At 36.5% G+C, this 14791-nt stretch overlaps 1 protein-coding gene across 1 annotated transcript; it reads left to right on the forward strand.

Annotated features, from left to right (window-relative positions):
• Nucleotides 1-3530: 3530 nt before the first annotated feature.
• Nucleotides 3531-12697, forward strand: LOC130048549 (uncharacterized). The gene is made up of 3 exons (XM_056145415.1): nt 3531-3613; nt 4025-6470; nt 9269-12697. The coding sequence occupies exons 2-3, from the start codon at nt 4044-4046 to the stop codon at nt 10865-10867; spliced, it is 4026 nt and encodes a 1341-aa protein (XP_056001390.1). The 5' UTR covers nt 3531-3613; nt 4025-4043; the 3' UTR covers nt 10868-12697.
• The last annotated feature ends 2094 nt before the right edge of the window (nt 12698-14791 follow it).

The following is a 14791-nucleotide window of genomic DNA, read 5'->3' on the forward strand; positions in this document are numbered from 1 at the left end:
TAACAGTGATCCATCTCGTAACTCCTATAGAGGACTCACAGCGGGTGTGATCGGTAGACAGGGGATGCTTACTCCTCCTAGGCACCCGATCCTACTGCTGGCATGTCCAACAGTCCGTGTTTGCCCAACTAACTATTTTATATTGCTTATAGGAGTTATGAGATTGATCACTGTTCGTTATCTTCACCGTTCATACGAAATACAAAGTTAAAGACACCGTCATATGAGGTGACAAGACTGAGGCCGGGGCACTTTTTATGAAGTGATGAGACTGATGCCTGGGATACTCCATATGATGTGACAAAACTCTGACAACCGAGGTACCGTGCTATGAGGTGACAAGACTCTAGTGCCCGGGGCAGCGTCCGTAATGTACTTTTTTGTGCAATTAGATAAGATTCTTTTGTGTTCACTTTTCCCAGGTCGAACACTGTATATCTAGGATTTAGACTCCCATACCTCAACTACATGTCTCCCATAATTTTCAGAAGATGATTTATATTTAATAAGTATGGTATGTTTGAGAGTGTTGGATCTAATAAAAACAAGCCCTCGATTGATTAATTTCAAGACATTTCAATGTATCGTCCCCGTATGTTGTTTCATGTTCCTTTCAAGAAGTTTGCACTCATACAGGGACATTACCAGCGTCAGGTGAAAAGTCACACACGTCGACCAGAGCATGATTCTTATAGGAAGGCTTGTTTATCCTACCAATACCTCCTTGATACGGTTCAATCACATTGCCGAACTCTTGGTAAATGGTACAGTGACTTCTTCAGCGACCCAGATATGCACGAACATATAACTTCCCGACTCCTTATCTATCGTGACGATGGGGGAGAATCATGTCAATCGTTTAGGATTCATCTTCTCAACCATTACCTCTGGTGTGTCCAGGGGTCCGCGTTTGCCCAACTATCTATTTTGTATTGCTTGTAGGAATTATGAGATTGATCACTGCTCGTTATCTTCACCTTGCCTCTATCCATTACCTTAAATCCACATTTTTGTACCTATACTTCTCATTACCAGCTCGTTAGAGTTATCGCGCTTTTATGACTCTTGTGTGTCATTGGTAAGAAAATGCACAAGTCTCGCGAGCAAGTGCGAAATTACTGGGACATAAACGAAACGTTCATAGTACCCTCCCCCCTTTAAGAGTTAAAATACATGGTGTATTTTAGATAAAATAATCATTGGTCAAACTGCATTTTTCAAATATTCTAACACTATTTTATTAAAGATGTTACATGTTTTTTAAAACTCCACCACACCTATTTTAAAATTTCCGAACAACAATGTTCTCTGTCCTAAGTCCATCAATATTTTGTAATTTTCAAAATAGCTTAGATGCAGTTTGAAACGCATTAGTTGTGTTAATTAGTGTTATAAACGTCTAAAAAAATGTAATTTGGCATATATGCAAGGTGAAGATAACGAACAGTGATCAATCTCATAACTCCTACAAACAATACAAAATAGATAGTTGGGCAAACACGGACCTATATATAACTTGTTTTAAAATATGGAAATTGAGGAAGGGCGGGCGAGGGGGGGGGGGGGGGTACGTGTACGATTTCAAAGTCCATGCCATATGAACCTGTCCTAATTGTATGATAAAATAGAATGTCTTCATAGTCTGACATAATACCTTTAAAACATATTAATTCCATTAATTACATGAAAAGTTCTTGTGTTGGATGTGCATATAGGTTTTTCCCTTCACAGTTCTTGCAATTGATGTTTTATATCGGTCAGATTTGGCAACTTTAGTACCTTCTCTCCCTCACATAGTTTAATAAGTTCGTCTGTTTTCTTGTAAGAATAATCAATTCCTAAATTTGACGTTAGAATTTTAATCAGTGTTGTGGTTTGCAGTCGGTTATAATATGTATTCGATACCATAATTTATATTACGTATGCCTAAGTAATGTTTACATTATGTTGTCCCGGTAGCACGACTTTACGCGCGTTTAATTTGAAGAGTTCCAGTAATGGAAATGATAAGTATTGTATGAAAGGTGAAGATAACGAACAGTGATCAATCTCATAACTCCTATAAGCAATACACTATAGATACTTATATGTTTCTCATGGACATAGTAGTAAAGGTTCTTTATCCTGTCAAACCCTAACAAAGTGACCTCCTTATTAAAGTTAGTAGTTAAAAATTCACCTTCATTTCCCAATATGATTGTACTTCCTGTAGCAGGTGTCTATAGTGAAAAGTGAAGATAACGAAATGTGATCAATCTCATAATCCTCTAAGGAATACAAAATGAGGAGTTGGCAAACACGGACCACTGGACATACCAGATGTGAGATCAGGTGCTTAGAAAAGTAAGCATCCCCTGTCTACAGGTCACGCCCGCCGCGAGCCCTATATCTTGATCAGGAAAATGGAATAATCTGTAGTCAAAATTAGTGTGCCAAATACTTTCAATATATGAAGTTTTGTATATGTAGGTATTCTTTACAGTCCATCCAAAAGAGACGGTGTAAGAGTATATGTATCAAGTTTCTTAACATATAACCATTTTTCTTCAGATTAGAAAATGCATCAATATGGTTGTAACAAACTTTCAACAAGCATGATTTCTAAAAATTTTAATGATATGCTTTTAATGTGAAGCATTATAGAAATTTTAAATTGATTAGGGCGCTATACAAAATTTAGTATTGTATCGTTTATCGTAAAATCTCAGAAGATTGGTGGTTATAAACTTGTATATATAATCTACGATGATTGGGGTGTCGTGCTTTTGCATCTATTGTACTGCCGTAAATTGTTTGATTTCACAATCTAAATTCAGCAAGAATACAGAAAAAAATAATTAAAACGGATAATGAAAGCTTCCTTATTTCTTTCTCAAAAACTGTTTTTAAACTACGAGCAGGCAGGTTACTGACAAATAAGGTGATGTTACAAGGGTTTCAAAAGTCTCGTTTAAAGTCAGCATTTCGTAAATTCTGTGGTCGTTATAACAATTTAATTTACTAATTCAAGCTGCCATTGGGTGATATGCTGTCTGACGTGTTTTTTAAAGGAATTGGTATGCCGTTCTTTAAACATTGGTTTGGACTATGTAATGTCCAGGGGTCCGTGTTTGCCCTTATCTTATTTTTGTAGTCTTTATAGGAGACTGTTCGTTATTATCACCTATTCACGGTACAGTTACGAAACACCGTTACTTATCAGCATCACTCCATTTGATACAATGTCTTTTCATGGATTATCAGATCAGCCTACATATAAAATACATTAAATAAACAAATCTGCCTTGTAGTTTACCAAATTCAACAATGCCTATTATCACTATTATATGATTTATTTCAGAAAGTAAATGAACATTAACCAGGATATTACTTCATTACTCTGATAACAATTGACAATTGTCTATATAGTTGTGAGAATATAACTAGATGATTCCAGTTTATAATTAAATAATATGACACCAAATTGCACCAATGAATTCAGCACTGTGTTTATTCAATGCCCCATACACAATCAACTACTCACCACCATCACGTTTATAGGAAACTGCACACGACACTTTGTTTTTAAGCGGACAGTTTTGTGTTATCAATCCTCTCGGAGTACACCGAAAATGTAAGTTAACATCAATTCTATTGAATAAAAAAAGCTTGGTTATTTCACTGTTTGGTAAAAAGTAACAAGGTTTGAAGATATGCATTAATACATACGACAATAGCAGGAGTGTTGCGTCTTTGAAAATGTAAAATAAAGTAATTAGTCAACTGCTGAAATCTCAATCTTGTATAGATTAACAAAACAAACCGTGTCTTAATATAGAAAGTTTAAACCGATCCTAGAACGTTTCTTTCTTCAAATGAAGGAATGTAACGTATCATCTTCCAACTCTTGCTGCAGATAATGTTAAAAATTCGTGAATTGTATGAGTAGAAAATTTCAACAAGTTGATTGAATTTCTTTACTTCCACATTTTATGATATCAAATGTTGTTCAGAATATGACATCCTAATGAAAGATTAACTGTAGTTACAGATCTGTAAGGAAGATGGCCGTGATCTGGTATCTGCTAACCCTTTTAATTGCCATTAACCAGGATGCACAGACAAGGAGCTACAAAAACAACAATTTGATGTTGCCGAACGATTTTCTATTCAACATGTCGCATATAGTTTTACAAAGCGTTCTTTTTTGTGGACCTAATATTATCTGCGACAAATCTTTGCTCACTTTGTTGGACATTCCAAACATATCAGAATCTGACAGCACTCGGTGTGGCAAATGTTCCTGCAATGACAATTGTGTATGTCTTCAAAATTGTTGTCCCGATATTTTCTTCAAACATGGGCTGCCAGAATGCAAGAATGTAAAAGTGTTATCGAAGGGACCTTTGTTAGATAAAAGAGATATTATCAGAGAAGTGGTGGCTTCCTGTCCAATTGGAACAGACCTAACTTTATCAGGGAAGTGTACAGAGGATCGATTTGATGTAGACGCCCTTCTTCATCCTCCAGTAGCTAGTGACGTAACAATGGTTTCATACAGAAATAAGTACTGCGCAATATGCAATAAAGCAACTTACTGGAAAGAATGGAGTGTGAAGTTTCAATGCAAAACAATAACAGATTTCAACTTCCTTTCATCTTACCAAGAAATGATAGACCTGGCATATGAAAAAGAATGTAGCATAATACCTAGTCCCCCAGGGCCGCTTTCAGATTGTGACTTTGATTTAAATGGGAAGATTACATCCTGTAATGTTACAGAGTCATGGCATAATTATGATGAGCAGGTAAAACAAGCATGCCTTAGCACTTATGTTCATCCAATAGGCATTTTCAAAAACATTTTCTGTGCCATATGTAATCCACCTAAATTTCATGAGGAATTCCTGGTTGATGAATGTGAAAACACCACCAGCGTAAACAAAACGGCATGCACAATTCTTCCATTTCTAGAAGCTTCGTTTCCATTCAAGAATTACTTTTGCTTTGCTTGCAAACAAGATTTTAACAATACCGTAATTTTTGCTGACGTTGATGTTGAATGGACATCCGAAAGTTATAACAAGAACTATGAATATCCATTCCAATTCACAATATCATTTGCTTATAATTATACTAGTTTAAATAACTATATCGATCAATACTTCAGGACGTCCAATGCAGATCACAAGACCTTACCACTGTTTACAGAGCATTACAAACATAGAACAGATCAGGTAGAGTGTTCACCGAAATCTGATAACATGCTCCCCCCAATGGGACAAGGCAACTTCCAAGCACCAGGGTTCCCGCCATTTCTAAGACCTTCCCTCTCATACATGAAAGATCCATCCTCGATTATTGGAGTCCCTCCAACCAACATAACCAATCTAATTCGAAAGAGTTTTGCGTTCTCGCGATATGGTGCCTGTACACCAGGATTATTGCCAAACTACACCATGCCTCTGCAGAAACAATGCTCCTGTACTGTGGGATGTAGGTCAGATTGTTGCGACGATTTTGCCTTAAAAGTTCCTTGGACTTGTATTGATGATCGTTACCATAAAGATGGGAATAGCAATGATTATTTAGCGATTGGAGGATGCATCGACGACAAGGACTTATATGATTTGTGCACGAGTAATGTCACCTCACAAATATATCACATGTTTCCTTTGACATCAAACACTGGATACAAAGAAACATATGTAAACGTGTTCTGTTATTTGTGTAACAAAAACTTTAACCATAAAAAGCAAACTACCATCACTGGAAACTTTACACAAGAAATTGAACTTTGGCCATTGAACGTTGAGTGCAAAACATTTATAAATTACAGAAATTTTCATTCATTACAAAATCTGATTGCATATTTTAACAGGAGGTCGTGTGTGCTGAAATTTTTACCCCACACCAGTGCTTCTAAATGCAGTGATGCCTGTTACGAAGATGATGTTAACGCTATCATAAGATGCAATGTATCCGGAACTTGGGATAATTTTGACAAAGACGTCATTAAAGCGTGTGAGAATATGGGAACATACATATTTCCACCTATCGAAGTCGACAATATTGTTTATAAAAACAAATTTTGCAAGATCTGCAATCCCTTTCAAGCAACTCCATTGCGTAACAACTGCAGTAGCGTTCCGGAAGACTCGAACGCTAATGTTGTGAAAGCATGTCAAGAATTCCCGATCATCAATGCTTGTTTTCCGTTTGAGAATGTGTTCTGCGAAATGTGTATGAATAATATCTCTGAGTCTCAATGTTATCGAGAAGTAAAAATCAAAGAAGAATATAGTACAACTATTTTACCTATATTCCCAGGACCGATCTTCACAACCTCATCCCATCCCCCCCTTCTCCCCGAGGAACTTGGGACGTTCAGATCATCGTTCAGTCTAAGATCCTATGATACTCCGTCAATTGTCAATGAAGAGGAAAAACTTGCAACATGTCAACATAACCAGATACTCAACGAATTTGAGGTAAACATCTTTGTTCACAATGATCATCATTATCATCATCATCATGATCATCATCATGATCATCATCATGATCATCATCATCATCCGGTGGTTCAATGTCTAATCGTAACCTTGAGGTCTTAAGTTAGAGTCCCGCTTGACCCCCCGCGATGGTCTACAGTTAGAGAGTTCGCCCCGCATGTGGAAGGTCGGGATGTGAATCTCGGCCTCGACAGATCTAAGTCATTAAAACATTTAATGACAGTTCCATCGCCAAACAGTCGGCATGAGGTGTGAATGTCACGGGTCTTCGGTGATGACCTTAAAAACGGATGTCCCGTGTAACAGTAGGTGTGGTACGCTAAAGAACCCTCCCTGCTCAATGGCCGTAAGCGCCGAGCATAGGCCTAAATTTAAAGCCCTTCACCGGTACTAGTAGCGTCTCCATAGACTGAAAGAATTCTGGAGAGGGATGTTAAATAAGATACAATTAATCGAGACCCGCCCGTGCCATGTCAAACATAAGTTGTTAAAATAGGTAGTGATTGCTTCATAGCCAAACGCCCGGCATCTAGAAGTGAGAATCAAGTGTCTTTTGAATATGACCTTAAAACGGATATCCCGTGTCGCGCCAAGCGTTGGCACAATAAAGATCACTCACTGCTACGGCTCTGAGCGCTAAACATAGGTCTAAATATATGGTACTTCACCTACAGCTGGTGAAGTTTCAATCTGAGTGGAAAATCCCGACAAGACGTAAAGCAATAAAATCAATCAATTTCTAACCCATTAGTTTCCTGACAGCAGGTCGTTATTTTAAGCCTTACATGGTGTCAAATGTAAGACATAATTAGGTAGCGATTACTCCTACGCAAAACCCTCGGCATACAGATGTGAGAATCATGTGTATTTAGGAAGATATCTTAGAAACCGAGGTACTGTTTCAAAGCAGGCATCAGCACGGAAAAAACTATTGATCAAAGATCAGTTGTAGATTATGCGTTATAACATGCATATGACAATGGTTCAAATAACCCATTCATAATAAGAAAGTAGGTTGTAGCTATTTATTTGATATTCAGGACCGGTTTCGGCAGCTCAGTGGTAGAACATTTGTTTTGTAACCAGGATGCTATGAGTTCGAGCCCCCACTCATGCAATGTTTGCTTCAAATCTAAAAGTATAGGAGTTATGAGATTGATCACTGTTTGTTATCTTCACCTTTCACGTAAACAAAGACAGTGATTTCACCTTTGTCAACAATTGGCATTTAAAATAGAGAAATACTGATAGTTCGGATATGACCTCATGAACAGAGGTCCCGAGTCGCAACAGGCGTTAGTACGGTAGAAAACTGGGTAGTTGTATTGTGAAGAAAATGAATAGCTTATTCTAAATAGTACGCTTCAGGTTCAATATTTCAAAGGAAGTCGCACGTGGTTGGATTGAAATAGGAATATTCTAACATATAAATAGGCATTTGGGGCATGGGTCATGCAACACATCCCCAAACATGGGATCGACATACCTTTTTCTAATACTTTTGAATTGTAAATATACATTAAGGATTATCTAAAAATAGTCTCGGTTACATGCAAAGTGAAGATAACGAAGAATGATCAATTTGATAACTCCTAAAAGCAATACAAAATAGATAGTTAGGCAAACACGGACCCCTGGACACACGAGAGGTGGGATCAGGTGCCTATGAGGAGTAAGCATCCCCATATTAGTAAAAATCAAGTTTTTAGCGAAAAATAATAGCATTCACTGCCAAAGAGATCCTTACTAATACCCAACAGAGATGAAAAACTTTAATGTACATTTACAAAACATATGTAAAAAGAAAGTAGATGTGTTGATCCCTGATAAAAGAAATAATTAGGTTGGAATCAAGTTGGGATTACATAATCCATACCCTAAGGCTTGTGGTTTAACATGGGTTTATTATAACTGTACGTCAATGTATAATCAAAATCCATTCTCTTATATTACAAATACTGGCCACTGTATCGGAAATTTTATCACACCCTTCCGAATATATCAAGTACTATTTAGAGTCTTGTATGCACGGTTTCGATTAATATGGCATTAGGAGAAAATGTGCTGAAGGAGCAAATGGGGAGGGGGTTCTGGCTTCAAGTGGGGCCCGGCGATAGTTAAGGTAAATATATTGAAAAAATATTATTTCAACAATTTGAGTATGAATTATATACATTGATAAAAGTCTGACGTGTGATTAACATGAATCACTAGGGAGGGACTCTCATTTATTCATTTATTTAGCAAATAAATATTTGTCATAAAAGTGGAAACCACTGTATGATGTATCCTCGCACCTAAGATTATGACTTCTCTTATAAATATAAACAATTTAAGGCAATATATATATATATATAGGCCTATAGCTAAATTATAAAAAGTATCATCAGAAAAAATTTAGTGTGTGAAACATATCGCGAACTTTTGATTAGGCTCGATATTCGAGTTAGGTATTTCCTTAAAAAACAGCGATAAAGCTCAAAAGTAATTAAAATCAAGTTCATTTGAGTGTTTATTACCACATCATTTCACTGGAAAACATTGACCTTTATTGACGCGCGGGCGCACGGGCTCGCCGAATACAACTAGCCAAAGAACCCTCACGGATATGACACTTAGAGATAATCATAGGTCAAAATTTGTGATACTTAACCTGCAGCTAATGATTTCTGAACATGAATAATATTTCTCGGAGGGAAGTAAAACTAACAAACAGAACCCCCCAAAGCTAGTTATTGTTCTACTTCACTAAAACCTTTCCTCTCCTTTCTTTGTAGCAAACGTGCTGGAATTTGACATGCTTTCCTGGCAAGCTACTTCGAAATGAAACCTGTGTCTCACTGTTGCCAATGACATCAAATTTACGGTATACGCTTGCCGTGAAGATTGAGTTGTCTACTTTTATTACGATTAATGCAACCGTCCAAGAGTCTATGGAAGGAATGAAAGAATACGTAACGACAAAAATGAAACAACTACTCCGTACCGATTTTTTCATAGAAGATATCACATTAATGAGCTCAGTAAGCTGTGATGATATGTTTTTTAATGTTAGTGAGGTGTATTTGTACTTAGTGATTTTCATTGATAAGAGTGTTTATCGTGATCAATTGGAGCAGAAATTGATTGACTTCACAGAATCGTCTTTTATCTGGAATCATCTGTCAAATAATTCAGCGTTGATTGGAAATACCTTCGAGTTAAACATACAGATTTCCAGAATTGTACAGCCTGTTTTGAAGTCCACCCTTATGTCGAATTTAAAGAGGAAAAACCACTGTTTTGTTGCAAATGTCGAAGAAGACTACCTGGCTTCCATGTTTGCAAATGTGATTGTGAGCCCCTTATTAACTTGTCCACAAGTTCTTCTAAAAGAAAACGAAACTGAACTCGATTGGGAAAACACCCTAACAGAAAATACTTTCTTGAGTTTGGCGCCGTCCTTTCATCACACTTCAGATAATGATGGTATTCGAGTATGTGCTGGGAGCATATCCTATATCAAGGAACTAAAATCAAAAGAATTAGATGACAACTTTTCATCTCTGACAATCGTTACTTTGATTTGTATTATCGTTTCTTTGCTTTGCTTGATTCTAACCCTGATAACGTATTGCATGTTTCCCAGTCTGAGGACCCTTCCAGGAATTAACAATATGTTTTTGGTAGCATCTCTCTTTTTGGCACAATTCCTTATGATTGTCAGACCCTATTTCCATTCATCATCTCTGGTTGCAGCCTCTGTTCTTTCGCATTTTTCTTGGCTGTCAACGTTTCTATGGTTACAGGTCTGTTCTTTTCATATGTTTCGTGTCTTCAGTGCCAAAGGTCGATCAAAATTTCTGGGAGGGAAAGGGAGAAAGCTGATAGTCCAATACGTTTTGTATGCTTTTGGTGTTTCTTTTTCTATTGTTACCTCTAACGTTTCCATTTCATTGATAGTTACTAATGGTGAAAACACAGGATACGACAAAACGTCAACTTTAATGACATACAAAATTGCATTTATTACAACTCTCGTAACACCCATAGCTTTTGTTTCTGTGACAAATATCATATTTTATACCTTCACTGCATATAAAATTTATTCTTCACCAAAAATTGAAAACACAACCGGAAATAGGATTCACTTCGGCGTGTATGTGAAGTTGTTTACCCTGACTGGGTTGTCCTGGGTTTTACAAATGGTGGACATGTTTTTGGAGTTGTCAGCTTTCTCGTATTTTGTTGCCATTCTCAACGGCTTGCAAGGCCTGTTTATCTTTGTCAGTTATGTTTGTAACAGACGGGTATGGAAGCTGTATGTGACATCATGTTGTACAGGTACAGTGTACAAGTTTGTGTCTAGTTCTAAAACAGACACAACCACTATATAAGCCTTACTGAAAGGATTGGACTTTGTTGAAATGTTGAAATCGCGATACTCATAATTAATAAAATTTTGGAAACCATTGCAAATAATTATAATATAAAAAAACCCATATAATTAATCGAAAAAAATAAATGAAAAACCACGAAAAAATGTCATGTTGGATTCCTATTTTCAGTGTTCTCTTCTCGTGGTTGAATTCTTATAATTATAGATAGAATTGACGGTAGTACCGGTGTTTCCGGTGCAGTGTTTTTCTTCTAAACTGGAAAAACTGTATCTATCTATCGACTGTCGATAACATTATAATGATTTAAAAAATATTGTCAACAAAATTATTAAAAATGAAAACTAAATTCCATTCTCTGATTGAAAGTATCATCAAGCGTTGTTATTGCGATCACAGAAAGCGATTTAAAAAATGTAATTTTTTGAAGTTTTTTTTTTGGACAGATATTGGGGCTAATATGGATGATGATTAGGTCTTGTTCATGTAAAATATGTCCACCGGAAGTGCTGACCGACAAACCGGAAGTTGTCTCAAACATGGGTATTTTTGTCGAAAGTTAAAAGTATGATTAGTTGAGAATTATTAAGGTGTAGAATGAAATATTTATTCGACTGGAGCTCTTCCGCTCATGACCGGAAGTGAATAAAGACAACAGGAAAGTAATTCGAAAAAAAAAGACTTTTCACTTTTTAAATAGAGTTTCCCCTTTTTTTCTCGACACAATTTCTCAGAGATGGCTGAGGATTTTCTTTTCAGTCGATAATTATGTCCGATTTCCATTTTTTAAAAAAAAATATCAACCGCAATAACCGCAAGATAAACGGTAAAAGATTTAGACATTTGCTGCAAGTTTTCCGATTTTCTACCATCGTCAACTCTGTCTTCAAATACAGACACAACAAGAATGTGAGCCTAAATTATGAGTTTGTATGCTGTACATAGATTATATCTTATCATTTCCTTGAATGGGTTGATTATAGTATTTCTTGTATGCTATGTTTAACACATAAATAAGATCATGATTGTCTCTTGATTGCATTGAGATGATTTCTAGAAAATCTTTCTGCAAGTTTCTCTGTCTTATGAAATAATCGTCGATGCACATAACTGTGTCCGATGTTCCGTATCATCCCATGTTACGAAGCCGAACCTTTGGAACAGTACCATATAGCAAGTTTGTCCGCGTTTGTAAAATATACCCTTTCTTAAGCTCAAATATATAAATATATAATTTTAGCGTAATTTATTGTAAAAATTATGGAGTTTCAAAACAATGAAATGGATAAGCAGTGTAGCGTTAATAACTTATCTGTAAAACATTTCATTGAAGTCAGACACAACTGGAAAAGAGTTATTTGGTTATCTCCCAAGCTGAAAAATGCTACTGTACCTTTGGTATAAAACAATTGTAACACAGAGTTATCTTTCTTGGGAAAATATAAATTATCATTACAGACACATTTGGTGCATTTAGCCATTAAATATTTGGTGACATGAACTGAAACTGCTAAGATAAGCCAAACTTTTGACCCCGTGACCCCCCACCTTATAAGGCATACCGTTTTGTATTCGTCTGCTGGTGTATGGCATAAACATCTCCATTATTGAATGTTCAAACAATAAGGACACAGTGCGTGGTCTAGAGCGTTCGAATGCGGTACGAGGTTTTATACATCTTCATATACAAGAATTTATACATGTAATCCTTTGAGAAAAAGGTGGATACTATATGCGTAGGAATAAACATACATCGAATCGTTGTCATTAGAACTAGAGTAGTGCGACATTAGCACAGGATACAATGGTTACAATAAAATATCTGATGAAGCATCGAAGTTTGACTTTTAACTTGGTGTACAGCTGTATCATTTGCAAATGGAGGCAGGTTCTGACGAGAAGTTTTCAATAAAAGACACCCATATTGACGATGTTGGATGAAATTGATTCAGAGTTGTGATATCGCTTATTTTCATATTGAATTTAGTTATGATTTCCCCCCAAAAGTGGCATATTGTGATATCCTATTTCCGAGGACTATCCGGGCTTGACAGTTAACATGTTGTAACAGTCATGAAATAGTCATGGAGACTTTCTTCAGAATGACCGGTGATATTGGCATGTGATGTCAACTGAAAAGGTTCAGATAATTAACAGTGATCCATCTCGTAACTCCTATAGAGGACTCACGGCGGGTGTGATCGGTAGACAGGGGATGCTTACTCCTCCTAGGCACCCGATCCTACTGCTGGCGTGTCCAGGGGTCCGTGTTTGCCCAACTATCTATTTCATATTGCTCATAAGAGTTATGAGATTGATCGTTGTTCGTTATTTTCACCTTTCATACGGAATACAAAGTTAAAGACACCGTCATATGAGGTAACAAGACTGACGCCGGGGCACTTTTTATGAAGTGATGAGACTGATGCCTGGGATACTCCATATGAGGTGACAAGATTCTGGTGCCCGAGGCACCGTCCGTAATGTCCATATTTGTGCAAATAGATCAGATTCTTTTTTGTTCACTTTTCACACGTCGAACACTGTATATCTAAGATTTAGACTCCCAGACCTCAACTACATTGAATGTCTCCCATAATTTTCAGAAGATGCCAAATACATGATTTATATTTAATAAGTATGGTATGTTTGGGAATGTTGGATCTAATAAAAAGAAGCCCTCGATTGACTAATTTCATGACATTTCAATATATCGTCCCCGTATGTTGCTTCACGTTGCTTTCAAGAATATTTCACTCATACAGCGTCTGGTGAAAAGTCACACTCGTCGACCAGAGCATGGTCCTGATAGGAAGGTTTCTTTATCCTGCCAATACCTCCCTGATACGGTTCAATCACATTGCCGAACTCTTGGAAAATGGTACAGTGACTTCTTCATGTAGGGACCTAAATATGCACGAACATATAACTTCCCGACTCCTTATCTATCGTGACGATGGTGGGAATCATTTCAATCGTTTATGATTCCTCTTTTCAATCCATTACCTTAAATCCACATTTTTGTACCTATTGTATGAAAGGTGAAGATAACGAACAGTGATCAATCTCATAATTCCTATAAGCAATACAATATAGATACTTGTAAGTTTCTCAATGATTCTCTATCCTGCCAAACCCTAACAAAGTGACCTCCTTATTAAAGTTAGTAGTTAAAGATTCAACTTCATTTTCCAATATGAATTCACTTCCTGTAGTAGGTGTCTATAATGAAAAGTGAAGATAACGAAATGTGATCAATCTCATAACTCCTATAAGGAATACAAAATAAGGAGTTGGGCAAACACGGACCACTGGACATACCAGATGTGGGATCAGGTGCTTAGAAAAGTAAGCATCCCCTATCTACCGGTCACACCCGCCGCGAGCCCTATATCTTGATCAGGAAAAAGGAGTAATCTGTAGTCAAAATTAGTGTGCCAAGTACTTTCTATATATAAAGTTTTGTATATGTAGGTATTCTTTACAGTCCATCCAAAAGAGACGGTGTAAGATTATATCTATCAAGTTTTTTAGCATACAACCATTTTTCTTCGGATTAGAAAATGCATCAATATGGTTGTAACAAACTTTCAACAAGCATGGTTTCTAAATTTGTTAATGATATACTTTTAATTCGAAGCGCTATAGAAATTTTAAATTGATTAGGGCGCTATACAAAATTTAGTATTGTATCATTTTATCGTAAAATCTCTGAAGATTGGTGGTTATAAACTTGTATATATAATCTGCGATGATTGGGTTATTGTGGTTTTGCATCTATTGCACTGCCGTAAATTATTTGATTTCACAATCTAAAGTCAGCAAGAATACAGAAAAAATTAATTAAAAGGGATAATGAAAACTTACTTATTTCCTTCTCAAAAACTGGTTTTAAACTACGAGCAGGCAGGTTACTGACAAATA

The sequence above is a fragment of the Ostrea edulis genome, chromosome 7, assembly GCF_947568905.1.
Source record: "Ostrea edulis chromosome 7, xbOstEdul1.1, whole genome shotgun sequence".
Taxonomy (NCBI): Eukaryota; Metazoa; Mollusca; class Bivalvia; order Ostreida; family Ostreidae; genus Ostrea; species Ostrea edulis.